General features: G+C 44.4%; 1 protein-coding gene across 1 annotated transcript in view; it reads left to right on the top strand.

Moving 5' to 3' along the window:
- Positions 1-20,797, top strand: part of pou6f2 (POU class 6 homeobox 2) — an 821,005-nt gene that overhangs the window by 357,766 nt on the left and 442,442 nt on the right. The window contains exon 5 of the mRNA XM_078540141.1: positions 8,837-9,065. Coding sequence (XP_078396267.1) covers positions 8,837-9,065 — 229 coding nt within the window. The remainder of the gene's footprint in view (positions 1-8,836; positions 9,066-20,797) is intronic.

The following is a 20,797-nucleotide window of genomic DNA, read 5'->3' as shown; positions in this document are numbered from 1 at the left end:
ATATCTACAGCTAACAGCTCACAACTCACAGCCAACAGCCACCTTAAACTTTCCACAGTAACTCTAAAATATTGTTTTCTCCCTTTCATCCCAGGTTCCATTATTCTCACACCTCTTTGAAACTTAAATCCTTCCAAACATAAAACCTTTCATATTTCTATTTTGTCTCTGCTTTCGGGTCAATAACATGTAATATACCCTCTTCTATTTATCTATTGAACTACTGCAGAGTGCAAACATGTTTCTTGTTACCTCTGGCTTCCCTTTGATATTCAAACAAACTCTCAACTTATCTAAAAATGCAAGTGTTAGATCCAACCTATCCACTAGTACCTCTGACCTAACACCTCTACCCTTTCATGTTTTAAACCTCCTGCCTTCTAGTAACCTTTCCCCAGCTTAATTAAATCATTTACACGCAGACACACAGCCTTCTACACAGAATAGCACAATATTTTCCAAAAATATTTTTAAAAATAACATCCATTCTCACAATAGGCAATGGCTAATATTTAAGGAATGAATGCATGCATTGCAATGGTTATACATTCCTTTCAGGCACAACACAACAGGAAAAGCAGCCCAACCATGGCTAACAAAAGAAATTAAGAATAGTATTAGATTCAAAGAGGTGTCATATAACGTTGCTAGAAAAAGTAGCAAGCCTGAGGATTGGGAGCAGTTAGAATTCAAGAAAGGAGGACCAAGGGATCGATTAAGAGGGGAAAAATAGAGTATGAGAGTAAACTTGCAAGGAACATAAAAGCAGACTGTAAAAGCTCCTATAAGTATGTAAAAAGAAAAAGATTAGTGAAGACAAATGTAGGTCACTTACAGTCCGAAATGGGAGAATTTGTAATAAAGAACAAGGAAATAGCAGAGCAATTAAACAGCTACCTTAGTTCTGTCTTCACGGAGGAAGACACAGATAACTTCCCAGAAATGCTAGGGAACCAAGGCTCTATTGAGTAGGAGGAATTAAAGGAAATTAGTATCACTGAAAAAAATAGTGCAGTAGAAATTAGTGGGACTGAAAGCCTATAAATCCCCAGGGCCTGATAATCTACAGGGTACTAGAGGAGGTGCTCGTGGAAATAGTAGATGTGTTGGTTGTCATCTTCTAAAATTCTATATATCCTGAAACAGTCCCAGCAGATTGGAGGGTGGCAAATGTAACCCCACAATTGAAAACAGGAGGGAGGGAGAAAAAGGGAAATTACACACTGGTTAGCCTAACATCAGTAGTGGAGCCTGAATTTTCCAGCCCTCCCATGGTGGGTTCCCCTGCAGTGGGGCCAGCAAGCCATTGAAATCTCCGTTTACATAAGCGGGACCAGAAGATCCCGCCAGTGTGAGGGGCTGGAAAATTCCGGCCAGGGAAAATGCTAGAGTCAATTATAAAGGATGTGGTAACAGGACACTTAGAAAATATCAATGGGATTAGAAAAAGTCAGCATGGATGTATGAAAGGGAAATCATGTTTGACAAACCTACTGGAGTTTTTTGAGGATGTAACTAGCAGAATAGATAAGGGAGGATCTGTGAGATGTGGTGTATTTGGATTTTCAGATGTTAGTGTGCAAAATTAAAGCACATGGGATTGGGGGTAATATATTGGCATGGATTGGGAATTGGTTAACAGACAGGAAACAGAGTAGGAATAAATGGGTCTTTTTTGGAGTGGCAGGCGGTGACTAGTGGAGTACCGCAGGGATCAGTGCTTGGGCCCCAGCTATTCACAATAGATATAAATGATTTGAATGAGGGAACCAAATGTAATATTTCCAAGTTTGCTGATGACACAAAACCAGATGGGAATGTGAGTGATGAGGAGGATGTCAGGAGACTTCAGGGGATTTAGACAAGCTGAGTAAGTGGCCAAATATAATGCAGATGCAATATAATGTGGATAAGTGTGAGGTTATCCATTACGGTGGGAAAAACAGAATGGCAGAGTATTATTTGCATGGTGATAGATTGGGAAATGTTGATGTACAAAGGGACCTGCGTGTCCTTGTACACCAGCCACTGAAAGCAAACATGCAGGTCCAGCAAGCAGTTAAGAAGGCAAATTGTATGTTGGCCTTCATAGCAAGAGGATTTGAGTACAGGAGCAAGGATATCTTACTGCAGCTGTACAGGGCCTTGGTGAGGCCACACGTGGAGTATGGTGTGCAGTTTTGGTCTCCTTACATAAGAAAGGATATTCTTGCCATGGAGACAATGCAGCAAAGGTTCACCAGACTGATTCCTGGGACAGCAGGATTGTCGTATGAGGAGAGATTGAGCTGACTAGGCCTGTATTCATGGAGTTCAGAAGAGTGAGAGGGGATCTCATTGAAACATATAAAATTCTGACAGGGATGGACAGACTGGATGCAGGGATGATATTTCCTCTGGTTGAGAGTGTCTAGAACAAGGGGTCGTAGTCTCAGGATATGGGGTAGGCCATTTAGGACTGAGATGAGGAGAACCTTCTTCACTCATAGGGTGCTGAACCTGTGGAATCCTCTACCACAGAAGGTTCTGGAGGCCAAGTCACTGAGTATAGGAAATAGATAGACTCTAAAGGCTTCAAGGAGTATGGGGAGAGAGCGGGTGCATGGGGTTGAAATAGAGGATCAGCCATGATCATTTTGAATGGCAGAACAGGCTTGAAGGGCTGAATGACCTACTGCTGCTCTTATTTTCTATGTTTCTATTGTGAAGTTCAATGCCTTGATAAGAGGTGTCAATTAATAGGAAATTTTTAATGAGTGCTGCTTTTTCCGGTATGTCTTCAGTTGATGTGATGCGTCAAGTGTGTTAGCGTAGTCAGTGGTGCGATGTGGTTAGTCTGCTTGTCATCTCTTGCTTTCAGCTTGCACTGCTTACTAGCTGTACAACTATTGCAAAAAGACAGCCGAGTGCATAAGCCTCTCCCACCGGCACATAGCCTCTTCATAAGCAAACACTATTCGTGTACCCCCGTGGGTACCCCACAGACCTAGGCAAAACTACAGGGGACTCAGAGGGGACATGGCCGTCAGACACATGGCATACAGGCCCACTGGTGTGTGGTTAAGCCCTGGTGCCCAAGAATCAGACCCCGGCTATGGGCAAATAGCCCCACTACCTTGTGAGTGTCTTGGGAGAGAAGGAGGCTGAGGGAGTAAACCCTGACAGAAAACCCAGAGTGGTATCCCTTAGGCAGAAATCTGTCATCTATCAGATAGCTTTCCGACAACTCCTACAGCAAAGCTGATACCAAATAGTAGTAGCTTCATCCTTTCCTTTGGACAATATTGGCACTGCTGAGAGGGGGCTCCTGATGCTTGGGCAACTCAGAGTCTCCATAATATTTGCCCAGGCCAGCGCACTGGAGAGAGCACTCCAGCTTTGTGATTTATGTTGGCACAACACAGGAAGCAACAGTTATATGCTCTTTCCCGATCGGTGTAGAGCACGAGTGCCAGGGCTTACGTCCAAGAGGGAGAGATCATCACATCCTATTGGATAGCTACCGCCTGCCTCAAGCTAGGGAACCCAACATTCAGTTCAGCGCTGTCCTGCACGGCCTCCTTGCTTCAATGGGTGCTTGAAGCTTAGAGTCATCTCTCGACAAACAGCTTGCTAATCTATGCACCAGGCAAGACAAACTCATTTTTTATATTCATATACAGGATGTGGGTGTCACTGGCTAGGCCAGCATTTATTGCCCATTCCTAATTGCCCTTGAGAAGGTGGTGGTAAGCTGCCTTCTTGAACCTCTGCAGTCCATGTGCTGTATGTACACCCACAGTGTTGTTAGGGAGGGAGTTCCAGGATTTTCACCCAGTGACAGTGAAGGAATGGCGATATATTTCCAAGTCAGGATGGTGAGTGACTTGAAGGGGAACTTCCAGGTGGTGGTTGTTCCAATCTATCTGCTGCCCTTGTCCTTCTAAATGGCAGTGGTTGTGGCTTTGGAAGGTGCTGCCTCAGGAGCCTTGGTGAGTTTCTGCAGTGCATCTTGTAGATGGTACACACTGCAGCCACTGTTCGTCAGTGGTGGAGGGAGTGAATGTTTGTGGAAGGGGTGTCAATCAAGCAGGCTGCTTTATCCTGGATGGTGTCAAGTTTCTTGAGTGTTGTTGGAGCTGCACTTTTCCAGGCAAGTGGTGAATATTCCAACACACTCCTGACCTGTGCCTTGGCACTCAGGCTTTGAGGAGTCAGGAGGTGAGTTACTCATTGCAGGATTCCTAGCCATTGACCTGTTCTTGTAGCCACAGTATTTATATAGCTAGTCCAATTCAGTTTCTGGTCAATGGTAACACCCGGGATGTTGATAGTGGGAGATTCAGCGATGGTAATGCCATTGAATGTCAAGGGGTGATGGTTAGATTCTGTCTTGTTGGAGATGGTCATTAGCTGACACTTGTGTGGTGCAAGTGTTACTTGCCACTTGTCAGCCCAAGCCTGAATATTGTCCAGGTCTTTCTGCATTTGGAAATGGACTACTTCAGTATCTGAGGAGTCGCGAATGGTGCTGAACATTGTGCAATCTTCTGTGAAGATCCCCACTTCCGACCTTATGATGGAAGGAAGGTCATTGTTGAAGCAGCTGAAGATGGCTAAGCCTAGAACCCCACCCTGAGGAACTCCTGCTATGATGTCTTAGAACTGAAATGACTGACCTCCAGCAACCACAACCATCCTGCTTTGCGCTAGGTATGACTCCAACCAGCAGAGAGTTTTCCCCCGATTCCCATTGACTCCAGCTTTGCTAGGGCTCCTTGATGCCACACTCGATCGAGTGCTGGCTTGGTGTCAAGGGTAGTCACTCTCACCTCACCTCTGGCATCCAACTCAACAAAGAAGACATTAGTATTTTGCATCACAAGCTGGAATGTGAGGACCATGCAATTTTGTCTTGCCAATGACCTTCTGTAGGTTGAAGATGCATGAAAACCAGCTTTGATTGAGAACTTACAAGGATCAATGTGGACATTGCTGAACTGCAAGAAAATTGGCTCATTCAAAGTAGATCCCTTAAAGAGAAACGCTACACGTTCTTCTGGCAGGGAAAAACCCAAGAGGCAACAGGTGAACTTGGAGTTGGTTTTGCAGTAAAAGAATGGCTGAATCCCCCACAGAAGGCTCAGAGAAACTTTTATTCTTCATTTACCAAGAGGCGCAGGCCCCGTTAAGGTCATGTGCATCTATGCCCCGACGCTTATCTCCATTCCATGTGCCAAGGATCAATTCTGTGGGGCACTTGACACTGCCATCAGCAGAATTCCCAGCACCGCGGAACTGTACCTCCTAGGAGACTTCAATGCAAGGGTGGATACCAACTACACAGCTTAGTCAATGTGCATAGCTCACCAGGCAATCAACAAGATGAACGAAAATAGACAGCAGTTGCTAGAGCTATGCTGCTACCATGGACTCTATGTGACAAACAATTCGGGGAGATAGTGGCGTATTGGTAATGTCACTGGACTAATACTCAGGGAATGTGGTTCAAATCCCACCACACAAAAGCTGGTGGAATTTTAATTCAATTAATAAAATCTGGAATTGAAAGCTAGTCTCAGTAATGCTGATCATGACAACTATCATCGATTGTCATAAAAGCCCATCAAATATCCTTTAGGAAAGGAAATCTGTTGCTCTTACTTGGTCTGGCCTACATGTGACTCCAGAACCACAGTAATGTGGTTGACTCTTGACTGCCTTCTGAATTGGCCTAGCAAACCACTCAGTTCAAGGGCAATTCGGAATGGGCAACAAATGCTGACTTTGCCAGCGACACCCACATCCCATGAAAGAATTAATAAAAACAGTTATTTCCAAACCAATCTATGCCATAAAATATCCTGGAGATATCCAAGATCACATCACTGGAACCAGCTAGATCTCATCATCACCTGATATACCGCCCTCAACAGTGTCCTCATTACTTGTAGCTATCACAGCACTAGCTGTGACACTGACCACTCCCTGATGTGTAGCAAAGTCAGGTTCTAGCCAAGGAAACTATACCACTCCAAGAAGAAAGGTCACCCTTGAATCAACATTTGCCATACCACCTGACCCAGAAAGGACCCAGGAGTCCCTCAACATCCTCAATCAGGCTCTTTCAGACAACAATGCCCAAGGATGGAGCATGGTGCCAAAGTGGGATCATCTGCTCAATACCATCTGCATACAGGGAAAAGAGATCAGAGGAATATTGAACGGGTTGAGGCTTTTTAGACTGAAATGGATCTAGGTACTACAATCAAGAGAAGAGCCCTTGTGAACTACGAGACAGTCCCCAGCAAACAAAATGTAGATGCTCTTGGAGCTGCCAGAATCAAACTCAGCAGACTGCTCGACACTGCACCAATCACTACTAGTTGAAACTCTGCAACAGCATGCAATCTGCTGCTGAATCTGGGGTGCTAGAGGGATGTATGAAAGAATCAAGAAAGCAACAGGCCCATTAGCATCCAAATCAGCTCCCATGAAGACGCAGATAGGTATGATCATCACTGAACATAGCAAGCAGATGAAAAGGTGGGTGGAGCACTACCATAAACTCTGTGCAGCTCTCAGCGCTATTCCAGACTTCCCTGCGTTGGAGGAACTGGACAACAAGCCTGCCATTGTAGAGCTTAGCAAGGCCATTGACCATCTTGCCAGTGGTAAAGCCCCAAGAAGCAATGGCATTGCACCTGAATTCATCAAAAGTGGAAAACTGGCACTGCTGCAACATCTGCATGGAATTTTGTGTCTCTGCTGGAAGGAAAGATTTGTGCCTCTGGACATGTGTGATGCAAAAATAGTCATGTACAAAAACAAAGGGGATCACAGTGACTGCAACAATTACCAAGGGATCTCCTTGTTAATTATCATGGGGAAGGTCTTTGCTTGCACTGTTTTGACCAGTTTGTAGATCCTGGCATCACACATTTACTCTGAGTCTTAGTGTGGTTTCAGAGCTGGCAGATCAACAGTGAACATGATTTTCTCACTTCAACAGAAGTGCCGCAAACAGCGTAGACCACACTACGTTGCTTTCATAGGTCTCACCAAGGCCTTCAATCTCATCAGCAGAGATGGATTCTTTAAACTACTCTGGAAAATAGGCTCCCCTCCTGGACTCCTGGGTGCCATTTCTTCTTTCCACAAGAAGATGCACAGTTTTGTCAGTTACAAAGGAGCAACAGCAGAGACTTTCAGGATCAGCAGCGGTGTAAAGCAGACCTACATCTTGGTGCAAACTCTCTTTGGCATATTTTTAAATTGTGCCCCCTAGTTCTAGGCTCCCCCACAAGAGGAAACATCCTCTTGGTATGTACACAGTCAAGCCTCTCAGGACCTTTTATGGTTCAATAAGACCACCTCTCATTTTTCTAAATTTCAGTGGTGTAGGCCCAACTGTTCAACTTTTCTTCATAAGCCCTTCATCCCAGGAATGAGTTGAGTGGACCTTTTCTGAACTGCTTCTAATGCAATTATATCCTTTTTCAAATTAGGAGATCAAAACTGTACACAGTACTCCAAATGTGATTGCACCAAGGCCCTGTGCAGCTGCAGTGAAGCTTCCCTATTTTTATATTCCATTCCCCTTGCAATAAAGACCAACATTCCATTTGCCTTTCTAATCATTGTTGTATCTGCATACTAACTTCTTATGATTCATATATCAGGAGACCCAGATCCCTCTGTACCACCGAGTTTTGCAATCTGTCTCTATTTAAATAGTATAATGCTTTCCTGTTCTTCCTGCTGAAGTGCACAAATTCACATTTTCCCACATTATACTCCATATATTGACTCTTTACCTCCTCTTGACAATTTATTTTCCTACCTATCTTCGTTTAATTGGCAAATTTAGCTATCATACATTCAAATCATTGATAGAGATTATAAATAGTAGAGGCCTCAACTCTGGCCCCTGCAGCACTCCACTAGTTACAGCTTTCCAATCCAAAAATGATGCACTTACCCATACTCTCTTCTTCCTCTTAGCTAACCAATTCTCTACCTGTGCTAATATGCTACCCCTGCACCATGAGCTCTTATTTTGTGAGCAAACTTTGATGTACCACCTTATCAAATGCCTTTCGGCAATCCAAGTAAACAACATCTATGGGTTCATGTTTACTCATTGTAGTGTCACTGAAGTACACAATCAATTCTACTCAGATCATACAAGCCCATCATTTCTAATGTATTAGGTGATAAAAATTGCCCATTAAATAGCAAAAGATTTTCAAACTTGTTACAAACTTAAAAAGAGTAGATATTTTTCAGCAATATGATTCCTTTGAATGAACACAAATGTTCTCCAATCAGAGCTTGAATGTGGTACAATCTGCCTCAATTACAACTGACTGCCTTCCTTGTTTTTAATTGGTTAGATTAGCATAGGCTGGTTGATTCATTGCGCAAGGTCAATAATTAACTGTATCAGTGGTCAATTAATCCCTTTCAATAAATTACTATTTTTTACAGCCTTAATTTGTAACTTACTATGTAACTTAAAGAATTACACTTTTTTAAATGTTTAAAAGCTGTACATCGACTTGGGTTGCTACAGTAATGATCCAGCATGGAGCACAAGTCTCAAAATCTGCTCACCTGCTTGTTGGATCAGGGGCTTATCTATGGGAGGTCATGCAAGCATGAGGGTTGTATACCATTGGCCTAGACTTCAGAAGATATTGAATCAAGTGCGGCATATTTGAAGGATCAGAAACTAACCGGATAAGATGATATTGGCAGGCAGTGAGCACTAAAGTGACCAAACATTAACTAATGTGACCATTAACATGGGCAATATTCATACTAATTGCTAAATTACTCTTTCTGTTCTTTTCAGCCATTGTTGACAGCACAACAGCTAGCCTCAGCTGTAGCAGGAGTGATGCCAACAAGCAATCCTGCCCTCAATCAGCCAATTCTCATACCATTTAATATGGCTGGTCAGCTTGGCAATCAGCAGGGCCTCGTCCTCACACTGCCGGCTGCCAATTTAACCAACATCCAGGGTCTGGTTGCTGCAGCTGCCGCCGGAGGCATTATGACATTACCACTGCAAAACCTGCAAGGTAAGAAACAACCACTGAACAACATGCTCAAAATTTTCTTTTCCAGATTGAACAGGGACATATTGCATATGCTCACATATTTATGATTTACTTTCAAACGTAATCTGTTTTTCTTACTTATTATCTAACTTATTATCTTAAATATTATCTAACATTGACAGCTTATCAAAAATCATCAGTAATACTGGGCCATTTTTGATCTGCCTCATATCTGAGCACCTTATTTTCACTATAACAATGATAAGAAGGTAATTTTCTGTCAGATGTTGAAGATATATTTGGTTGTCAATATCATGGACTAACTTGAGCCTCAACTGATTTATTTTGTTGACTATAATAAGCTTATTTAAGCTGCAGTTTATGTTACATCATTAGCAAAATAGAAAAGCACTAGAATGAGGAATGTTGATTAATCACTAGTGTAGAATCTAATACCAGAGTGAAGAATATTGTTCAATCATCGGTGCAGGGCCTACATTGAGGAATATTAGTCAGTCATTAATGCAGGCTCTGGCACTAGAGTCAGGCATGCCTTTCAATCAATAGTTCAAAGCCTAGCTTGGTGGTCATTTCTGTCATCACAGGACTTTACTATTTTTATATTCATTCAAGGGAATGAATGGCTAGGCCAGCATTTATTACCTATCACTAATTGTCCTTGAGAAGGTGGTGGTGAGCTGCCTTCTTGAACTGCTGCAGTCCATGTGATGTAGCTACACTCACAGTGCTGTTAGGGAGAGAGTTGCAGGATTTTGATCTATTGACAGTGAAGGAACTGTGATATATTTCCAAGTCAGGATGGTGAGTGGCTTGCAGGGGAACTTCCAAACGGTGGTGTTCCCAAGCGTCTGCTTCCCTTGTCCTAGGTGGTAATGGTTGTGGGTTTGGAATGTCCTGTCTAAGGAACCCTGGTGAGTTCTGCAGTGCACCTTGTAGATGGTACACACTGCTGCCACTGTATGTCAGCAGTGGAGGGAGTGAATGTTTGTGGAAGTCGTGCCAATTAAATGGGTTGCTTTGTCCTGGATGGTGTCAAGCTTCTTGAAGTGTTGTTGGAGCTGCACTCATCCAGGCAAGTGGAGAGTATTCCATCACACTCCCGACCTGTGCCTTGTAGATGGTGGATAGCCTCTGACCTGCTCTTGTAGCCACAGTATTTATATGGCTAGTCCAGTTCAGTTTCTGGTCAATGGTAACACCCAGGATGTTGATAGTGGGGGAGTCAGCAATGGTAGTGCCATTGAATGTCAAGGAGCAATGGTTAGATTCTCTCTTGTTGGAGATGGTCATCGCCTGGAACTTGTGTGGCATGGATGTTACTTGCCACTTGTCAGCCCAAGCCTGGATAATGTCCAGGTCTTGCTGCATTTGGACATGAACTGCTTCATTATCTGAGGAGTCACGAATGGTGCTGAAATTTGTGCAATCATCAGTGAACATCCCCACTTCTGACCTAATGATGGAAGCTCATTGATGAAGCAGCTGAAGATGATTGGGCCTAGGACACAACCCTGAGGAACTCCTGCAGCGACGTCCTGGAACTGAGTTGATTGACCTCCAACAACCATCTTCCTTTGACTCCAACCAGCGGAGAGATTTCCTCCTGATTCCCATTGACGCCAGTTTTGCCAAAGCTCCCTGATTCCATACTTGGTCAAATGCTGCCTTGATGTCAATGGCAGTCACTCTCACCTCACCTCTGGAGTTCAGCTCTTTTGTCCATGTTTGAACCAAGGCTGTAATGAGGTCAGGAGCTGAGTGACCTGCCGGAACCCAAAATGAGCATCAGTGAGCAGATTATTGCTAAGCAAGTGCCGCTTGATAGCACTGTTGGTGACCTCTTCCATTGCTTTACTAATGATCGAGAGTAGACTGATGGGGTGGTAATTGGTTGGGTTGGATTTGTCCTGCTTTTTGTGTACAGGATATACCTGGGCAATTTTCCTCATTGCCGAGTAGATGCCAGTGTTGTAGCTGTACTGGAACAGCTCGGCTAGAGCATGGCAAGTTCTGGAGCCCAAGCCTTCAGTACTATTGCCAGAATATTGTCAGGGCCCATAGCCTTTCCAGTGCTTTCAATCGTTTCTTGATATCACATAGAGTGAATCGAGTTTACTGAATACTGGCATCTGTGAAGCTGGAGACCTCCAGAGGAAGCCTAGTTGGATCATCTACTTGACACTTCTGGCTGAAGATCGTTGTGAGTGCTTGAGCCTTATCTTTTGCACTGATGTGCTGGGCTCCCCGATCATTGAGGTTGAGGATATATGTAGAGCCTCCCCCTCCAGTGAGTTGTTTAATTGTCCACCACCGTTCATGACTGGATGTGGCAGGACTGAAGAGCTTAGATCTGATCCGTTGGTTGTGGTATCACTTAGCTCTGTTTATCACTTGCTGCTTATGCTGTTTGGCACGCAAATAGTCCTGTGTTGTAGCCTCACCAGGTTGACACCTCATTATTAGGTATGCCTGGTGCTGCTTCTGGCATGCTCTCCTGCAGTTTTGATTGAACCAGGGTTGATCCCCTGGCTTGGTGGTAATAGTTGAGTGGGGGATATGCCAGGCCATGAGGTTACAGGTTGTGGTTGAGTACAATTCTACCGCTGCTGCTGACAGCCCATGGCATCTGATGGTTGCCCAGTCTTGAGTTGCTAGACCTGTTCGAAATCTATCCCATCTAGCACAGTGGTAGTGCCACACAACACGATGGAGGGTATCCTCAATGTGAAGATGAGACTTCGTCTCAACAAGGATACTGTCACGGACAGTCTGTGTTGAAAAGAGATGTAATGTCCTAAACAGCTGCTGTTTTATTATTCTTCATAGTAGCTACTTCCATTACAATGTCAATGTTTATAAAATAAACATTTGTTGACTCTTTTCTGAACATTTTTCCATTGAGTCTCTCTGTATCCAGACCAGACCTCGTAGCTGGCAGAGTGAGACTTCCAACCACTGGTGAAATGTATCCCTGAACTAATCCCATTTTCCAGACCCAAGTGCATTATTAGGTGTGTGGTGGGAACTGGTACCATTAGTAGGCAACTGGGGTGCCTGTTAACTCACTGCATAGCTCAGTTTCAGCATTAGTGGGCTGATCTAAAGAACAAAAATGTTCTCCATTACTTTCATTAGTCATTTTGTACAACAGAAGGAAACCCCCTAACTTTTATTATTTCATCTGCTTCCAGCATCCAACCAAAATGGGACAGCAAGTATATACCGGTGATTTTGTGCCTAGCGATGCTCAGGCAGCCATGTAAGAATGACATTCTGTGACAGGATTTCCACCTTTTGGATGTGCTGGTCCACTTGTGATTCTGTATATTATGCATGATCACCAAATAGGCCAGAAATTTCAATGGGGAGAAAAGGGGCAGGGACCAATATAATTGGTCCTGCCCTTTCACTCCAATTTCACATCATTACCCCCTAACATATATAGAAGTTAAGGGTCTTTATGTCAGACCAAGGGGTCATGGATTAAATGCAAGAACATCAATCAGGAGTTTTTTTTAATATATTGGGCTGTGAAGTTGTACAAAACACTACCAGAGTTACTGACTGAAGCAGAAACCATGCCCTGATTGAAGAATAGGTTAGATAGGAGGTTGAAAGAAAGGGGAACAAAGAAATATGGGTACTTGGTGGGAAAGTGGGAGTAGGATTACTCCCCTTATGCAGGATGAACATCAGCATGGATTAGTTGGGTCAAACTGTTACCATGTTGTAACTTCAATGTAATTCCAGACAATCCAAAAATTTTCAATTAAAATCTTCAATACCTTTACAAAGGATAAAACATGGATTATCCTAAATTAATGAACTTATTAAATGCATCAATATTCAACTTTATTACAAAAATGTCTTGAATGATGCTGAACTGTTGATTGCAGAGGCCTAAGTAGATTCTACTGCAAAGGAAATGAACTGAGTATAGTTAGAATGAATCAGCTAAAGTGCGAAAGCTGCAAAAGATGCAGCCACAAAATTCGACTCCGCTGTGCCGGCAGTACTAACACTATGGGCTCCAGTTTGGAAGCAAGAGGGCATGTGCACCATTTCCAGCCACTTCTGGCATAGCCAACACTGAATGCCATTTTGGCGAAGACATTAGTGCAGACATTATGGGCAGGATTTTCCCCTCACCGGCAGGCGCGGAGGGCGGGCCTGGGCCAATTAACAGCCAGTCAGTGTGAATTGTGCACTGCAATGCTCAGCACTGCTGGGGTGGGGGAGAAAGAGGGCAAGTGCAAAAGTTTGCGCGTGCGCGCAAGTGCGCCCACAGAAAGGCCCCTGAAGGCACAGAGCTGCCTCAGGGAGCTGAAGATTTATAACATTAAAAATAAAGATTAAAAAAATAAGGAAACCATGTCCCCTTATGTGACTCTGTCACATGAGCAGGGCCATGTTACAAATGAGTTCTAAAAAACATTTATTTTATTTTTAATTAACATCGGAAACCTCATTCCGCTCGTGGATGAAGCTTCCTCAAAAATTGAAAGGCCGCTTGGCCTATTCACAAACCCACCAACCATAAGGTTGGACGGGCAGGGAAAAGTTCTATTTAACTGATCGATTAATGAGCTTAACAGCCCTCTTAATTGTCGGTGGGCACACTGCTGACCTCCGCGAGCGCCCGCCTACCAAAATATCGCGCAAGTGTGCGATGACAATGGGACGCTCGCCTGAAGTTATCATGCGCTATTTCACACTCGTGCATGTCGGGTGCGCGCCCGCACGCTGAGGTGAAAATTCAGCCCTATGTGTGTGCATTGGAAGTATGCAGAGTAGTTGGATTGTGATGTCTGTCAGCATCTGAATGCTGATTTGATGCCAGCGCCGACCTTGCTGCTGTAGTTAACACCCTCTATTATGCACAGCTGAAGTTGTGTTCACTAGCACAAAGGACCCCACTTACCAATGCTACTAAAGGCATCACCATCCAGCTTGCAGGTTAGTTGCTCATTACTTTATACTGGCTCTGTGGCTCTGTTTGCATTTTTGGAAGTAATGGGTGTTTAAAGGAATAGCTTAAAATTGGTGGTGTCTGCAGGGAGTGGTACTGCATGTGGGGAAGGTGTTGGTTGTGACTGCAAGGGCTGTGGGCACACCACATTCTACCATGGGTGCCACAGTAGCAGTCCTCCTTGGGAGGGAGATAGTGTTGAGGTATCAAAGTAGAAGAGACACTGCTCATAGAGGGAGGGGGAGAGGACAGATGAGTACTTAGCAGGAGATCTTATCCAGCTAGGGTCTGCTGAGAGCACTTTTCCTATCTCCAATTAAGCTGTCTATTTCGCATCTGTGATTCACTAAGGAAGTGTCCACCGAACTTGGAACCAGACTTGCAGCTGCAAATCAGAGCGAAGATGTCGCTGCCAGTGGCATGGAGATGATCATTGCCCAGAACTTCTACGCATTGTAATCCTTCCAGGCTGGAACAGGTTACATAGCTAACTCTTACAGTTCACCATCTGTCACCGCATCCAGGAGGTGGCAGATGCTTTATATACCAGGAGAGGGGATTTCATTGTCTTCTCTCTGAACAGAGAAACCGTAGGAGTATGCACTTGGCTTTGCCAGGATAGTGGGTTTCCCCAAGGTGCAGGGTGTCGTTGACTCACATACATAGCTTTAAGGCTACCGCATTTCACTGCTGAGATGCACTGCAACAGCATAGATTACCATTTGCTCAATGTGCAGTTTTTGTGCAACCACGTCCAGCACATTATGCTGGTGAATGCCTGCTATCATGGCAGGAGTCTTGATGTGTTCATTCTGTGCCAGTTTTCTCTTCCAGAAAACTTGCAGTCACCACGATAAACTAGGAGGTGGCTGCTAAACAACAAGTGCTCTCTGCTTTGCACCTGGCTGATGACTGCCCTCTGCAACCCATCCATTCATGGCCAGCATTCGTAATGAGAACCATGATACTACAAGAAGCATCATCAAGCAGACAATTGAGGTGCTAAAGTAAAGATTTTGCTGCTTCAGTCACTCTAGAGAAGCCATCCATTGTTCGCTGGAGTGGATGCTCTAGTTCTTGGTGATGTGATACATTTTCCACAGCTTGGCAATCATGAGGCCACAGCTCTCCACACCATAGATTTGGCAACAACCTCAGGAGGAGATGGAAGGGGAAGAGAAGGAGAAAGAGGAGGAGAAAGAGGGGTGTGGCAGTCAGCACATCAATGTTTTGGTTGGGCTACCTGTAATCGCCCATTTTGACTCTGATTCCACTGAAAACAATCCAAGATTCCCATTGTCCTAACAGTCCCACATCATACCATCTCTCTGATAAGGAAGACCACGGTGTCTTCTGGTCAAATTTATGACATAGCCCATCAAAGTCCTTACCTGAGTCCTTAACAGCAGAACTTGCGTGGCTTCACCCAATGGGTAGTTGGCACCTATACGATCCTTTTCCCCTACTCTGATTTCAGCCCACTTGTGCCTGGTGACTCACCACATACAGATCCTGCCTCTATTCTACCTCCTAAAGTTTATGCAGTGCCTGTATCTGAGCTGGTAGCTGCGACTGTCAGGTAGAGTGATGATGTTTTTTTCATCCTTGGTCTGTTCTCCCTCTTGGCCTTCAGTCTCCTGCACCAGTGCCTGGCCAGGGGACAGTGTTTGATTACCTGAAAGCATGAAGGCACAAGGGCAGTATTGAGGCAAGGGAAGTGGGGGAAAGTGAGAGATGCATGGTTACACCATCTTCAGCTTATACATAATAACCGGTTGTGGGAAACTGTTCAAGTGGGATGTGAGAAAGTCAATTAGGCACGAACACATCCTCATTCTCGATGGTTTCATCTACACCACTGGCCATTGCCTCAGCTACAACTGGCAGGTTTCTCTCTCAGCTCTATCCACCTGTTTTCATATCAAATAAAATCTCCAAAGATGGAAAGCAGCACTTACCAATTAACCCAAAACCATCAAAGGTTATTGTTGGGCAGATTGTTCTTAAATCTGAAGATTTCCTAAAATATTACAAGCACCCACAAAGTGACCATAATTTAGCCCCAGCTCTTTGGTGCAGAGTGACTTTGGTCTAAGGTGTGTCAAAGGTCCATTGCTTTGCATGACAAGTAATAATGAGCAATTGTAGCCCTATAATAGCCTCTTACACTTGTTGAGGTGGTGAGCCATGGAGAATAAGGAGGAGAGGCTTGTGCGCTCTGATGATCCCTTGAGCAATAGCATCAGGAGTTCCTTGCTCCTGGTAGGGTCACCCATGGTGGCAAAGCTGTGGGGAGGTGCCAGGCAAAAAGCGGTCCAAAAAGTTCTCAACAGCAGAACAGGTGAAGGAAAACTGTGTGTCTCACAGGCTGCAAAGATGGAAGAAAGCTGTAGCAGAGAGATAGTCCCAGTCATTATGGTTTGATATGTCACTGAAATCTGATCACCAACCCATCAAGATCATGTTGAGCTCCCGTAAGGTCCCCGCATTAAACAAAGTCACATGCAGGCTTCTACTAGGGTCCATTTGCCAAGTCCTGTGGTGATGGACGATTGGCAACAGGGACAGGGCTGTGAAGCTGGGAGACCGTAGTCAAGAATCTGCACACAGGTGACAGATGCATGAAGGTCATTGAACTCCCATGTTGGGATGGAGGTGTCTTTGCGCAACAGCATCTATGACTGAGCAGCCCTCTTCAGGATAACCTCTGCTCACCCAAAGTGGGGAGGGGGCTAGAAAAGGTGCCCTAAAAATAGGCTGTCCCACTTTCTCCTGGCTGGGGAACCACACGCTGAGGGATCGTCAGCTTTGTAGTCAAAGAAAGAAAACTTTAAAGTTTACAACTTGGAACGTTAGAACACTTGTGGATAATCTCAAGCATGACAGTCCAGGAAGAAGACCTGCACGTGCGATCAAGACTCTAAGTTGACATCACCTCCCTCAATGACACCCACTTTCATGGGGAGGGGCAGCTGAAGGAACAAGCAGGGGATACACCTTCTACTAGAAAGGAAAGGCTGACAATGACTCTTGTGCCCTCAAAGTTGGTTTTGCCATCTGGAATAGGATCTTGGATGCCCTGCCAGAACTCCCCAATTGTATAAATGAAACACCCATGATACTACACTCACAGCTCTGCCCTAACCAATATGCCACTGTCATCAGCACACCTCGACTCTGATGAAGATGTTAAGGGAAAGTTCTGTTCTGCACTTAATGAAGTCCTCACTGCCATCCCAAAAGGAGAAAAGATCGTCCTTCTGGGGGACTTTAATGCCAGGGTTGGTTGTGACTCCAATGTCTGGAGTGGAACTATTGGGAAAAAACAGGTTGGAAAAGCCATTACAAATGGTGTCCTCCTGATGACAAAGTATGCTCAGCATGGCTTCATTATAACAAATGCCCTCTTCCACCAGAAGGGCAAATGTAAAACCACATGGAGGCTTCCTAGATCAAAACATTGGCACCACCTGGATTATGTCATTGTTTGGGTGAAAGATCAAAGTGATGTCTATAACACTCAATCCATACAAGGTCTGATGCCTGTTAGACAGGTCATAGACTTTTTGCTCAGTGATAAACATCCACCTAGCACCAAGACATCACAAGGCCCAAAGGTCCAAGCGGAAGAAGGTCAATGTCGCAGCCCTAAAGCAGCCTGACAGAGAGGAATTCCAACTGCAGCTCACAACCAATGTGGAAAATCTTCACACATCCGACCAAATTCCAGAACAATGGGATCTGTGTTAGGCTCAGACCATTGGGTTCAATCATAGCTGTCACCAGGAATGGTTTGACGAAAGTGATGCTGAAATATGTGACCTAGAACAAAAGCGAGCAGCCTTCATTACCTGGCAAAGCAACCCTAGGTCACAAGTCAAGAAGACAGCATTATGGCTAACGGCCAAAGACAAATCCAAAGGATAAAAGACATTTGGTAGGTAGAGAGAGCCCAAGAGATCCAGCAATACGCTGACCATCATGATATGCAAACCATTTTTGAAGCCACCAGAGCCATCGATAGACAAAGGTCAAATGGGCAAAATCCCCTTCTCTCACAGGATGGTGTTTCTCTTCTTAAGGGTGATAATGCTATCTGTCAATGCTGGAAAGAACATTTTGAACAACTCTTCAACCGTGAATCCAATGCGACAGGTGATATTCTTCAGGCTATCCCCCGGTACTCTTTGTTAGAATCCATAGGAAAATCACCATCGATGGGAGAGCTGCAGCAAGCCATCAAACCATGGAAAACAACAAAGTCTGTGGCCCAATGGTATTCCAGTTGACGTCTTCAAAGCCGGTGGACCTTTGCTCACATGAAGACTACATTCATTCATTCTGCAGATTTGGTAGGAAAAAGAGCTCCCTTGAGGAATGCAACAGTAATAACTATCTTCAAGAAGGGAGATAAATCATGATGTGGAAACTATCGATGTATTTGCTTCTTGTCCACAGCAAGGAAAATCCTGACATGCGTTCTCTTGAATTGCCTATTTCCTGTGGCAAAGGAAACCCTTCCAAAGACACAGTGTGGCTTTAGACCTTTCAGAGGAACCTCTGACGTGGTCTTTAGCAGACAAATCCAAGAAAAAGGTCAAGAACAACACCAGGAACTATTTATTGCATTCATCGACCTGACAAAGCATTTGACTCAGTAAATCGAGAGACCCTGTGGATTGTGCACCAAAGATTTAGATGTCCAAGAAACTTATTCATAATCCTGCAGTTGATTCGGGATTATATGACTGCAAGTGTTTTGAGTGGGAAATCTGAAACAAATGGCTTCAAAATTTGGACCTGTGTCAAACAAGGCTGTGTTTATAGTCCTCATACTATTTACAATCAACCTGACAGTGGCCATTCACCCCGTCAAAAATCAACTGCTGTCTGGTGTCAGTATTAAATAATACCTAGGTGGAAAGCTCTTTAACCTCAGTTGCCTGCATGCCAAAACTAAACTGAAGATCTACAGTTTGCAGATGACTGCAGTGTTGTTGTTCACCATGCACCAGATTTGCAATACAAGAAACTTGGCCTGTCCTTGAATGTTGCCAAAACAAAACTCATATAATTAGCCACTTTAGCTAAATATTCCATTTCCCATTCATGTTGAAGGAGAGACTCTGAAATATATTGAGCACTTCCCATACCTTGGCAGCCACCTCTCTCAAAAGCCCACCATTGGCAAGGAGATCCAACGTCTGAACAGCAGCATCAGATCAGCTTTCTACAAAGTGCAGCTGGGAGTGTTTCACAATAAAGCCCTCCACAATTCAACTAAAGTCCTAGTGTACAAAGCAATTGTCATCACCACACTCCTGTACTGCAGTGAGACCTGGACTACAAAAGGATATAGATAGCTTAAGTGAGTGGGAAAAAATTTGGCAGATGGAATATAATATGGGAAAATGTAAACTTGTCCACTATAGCAGGAAGAATAGAAAAGCAGCATACTATTTAAATGGAGGGAGATTGCAGAACCCGGTGATACAGAGGGATCTGGGTGTCCTGGTACATTAATCACAAGAAGTTACTATGCAGGTACAGCGAGTGATTAGGAAGGCAAGTGGAATGTTGGCGTTTATTGCAAGGGGAATGGTGTATAAAAGTAGGGAAGTTTTGTACAGATGTACAGGGCCTTGAGAACACAGCTGGAATAAAGGGCCGTAACTTCCGAGCTCCAAGGCATTGCATCTGGGGGGCACTCCAAAGATGCGCCGGGGGAAACCCCCTGCCCCCGCCTCCCCCTGCTGGAGGGTTCCCAGACAAGGTTTGCATAGCAATTACCTGGCAAGTACAAACTACCTATGGGCAATTGCCCTGCACTGGGAACCATCTGAAAAATTGCAATTTAAATCACAAACTTCGGATAGTTCCGACTGTGTTACATCTGTAGTTACCCAGAAACAGAAGACTTAAAACCACTTCTAGCTTCTGAGTAACTAATGCACACTGAACCCACCCAGTCCCCCCTCACACCCCCAAACTCCTAGGGGAATCCCTCCACCCACTCCCGACTACTGCCCACACCTCTACACTTACCTTGAAAAAGACCTTTAAACCTGGGTAAACCTTTAAACGTACCTATTTTACAGCAGCTAGTGCTGTAAAAAAAAGGGGCGTGGCTCACTCACCTTTGACTCTACAGCCCTCGATGCTAGGCCCTGGGGGCACACCACACTGCCCAGATCTCGCCCGGCCTCAGTCAGAAGGTCGGGCAAGATAGGATTGCCTGGATTTCAAGGTAAGAGCGTTCAGGTGGAGTGGCAATCCAATTCAGTTGCCATTCCAACGGAAGTTACGGCCCGAATTGTACAGTTTTAGTCCCCTTATTTGAAAAAAGATATAATTACATTAGAAGCAGTTCAGAGAAGGTTCACTGATTCCAGATGAAGAAAGGCTGAGCAGGCTGGGCCTACACTCATTGGCATTTAGGGGAATGAGGGGAGGTTGCATTGAAGCATAAAACACCCAGAGACAACTTGATAGGGTGGAGGATTTTTCCACTTGTAGGGGAGACTAGTACAAGGGGACACTATTTAAAAATAAGAGGTCTCCCATTTAAGATGGAGATGAGGAGAAATTTTTTCTTTCAGGAAAGTGAAATTGAGACCACAACTAGATCAGCCATGATCTTATTGAATGGTGGAGCAGGCTTAGGGGGCTGAATGGCCTACTCCTCAGTCCTATGTTCCTAATGTTCCTATGGACTATATATCATTGGCACTTAAGAACATTGGAGAAATTCCATCAGCATTGC

The sequence above is a fragment of the Cetorhinus maximus genome, chromosome 4 (assembly GCF_964194155.1).
Source record: "Cetorhinus maximus chromosome 4, sCetMax3.hap1.1, whole genome shotgun sequence".
Taxonomy (NCBI): Eukaryota; Metazoa; Chordata; class Chondrichthyes; order Lamniformes; family Cetorhinidae; genus Cetorhinus; species Cetorhinus maximus.
This window is presented reverse-complemented; position numbering and strand designations above follow the sequence as displayed.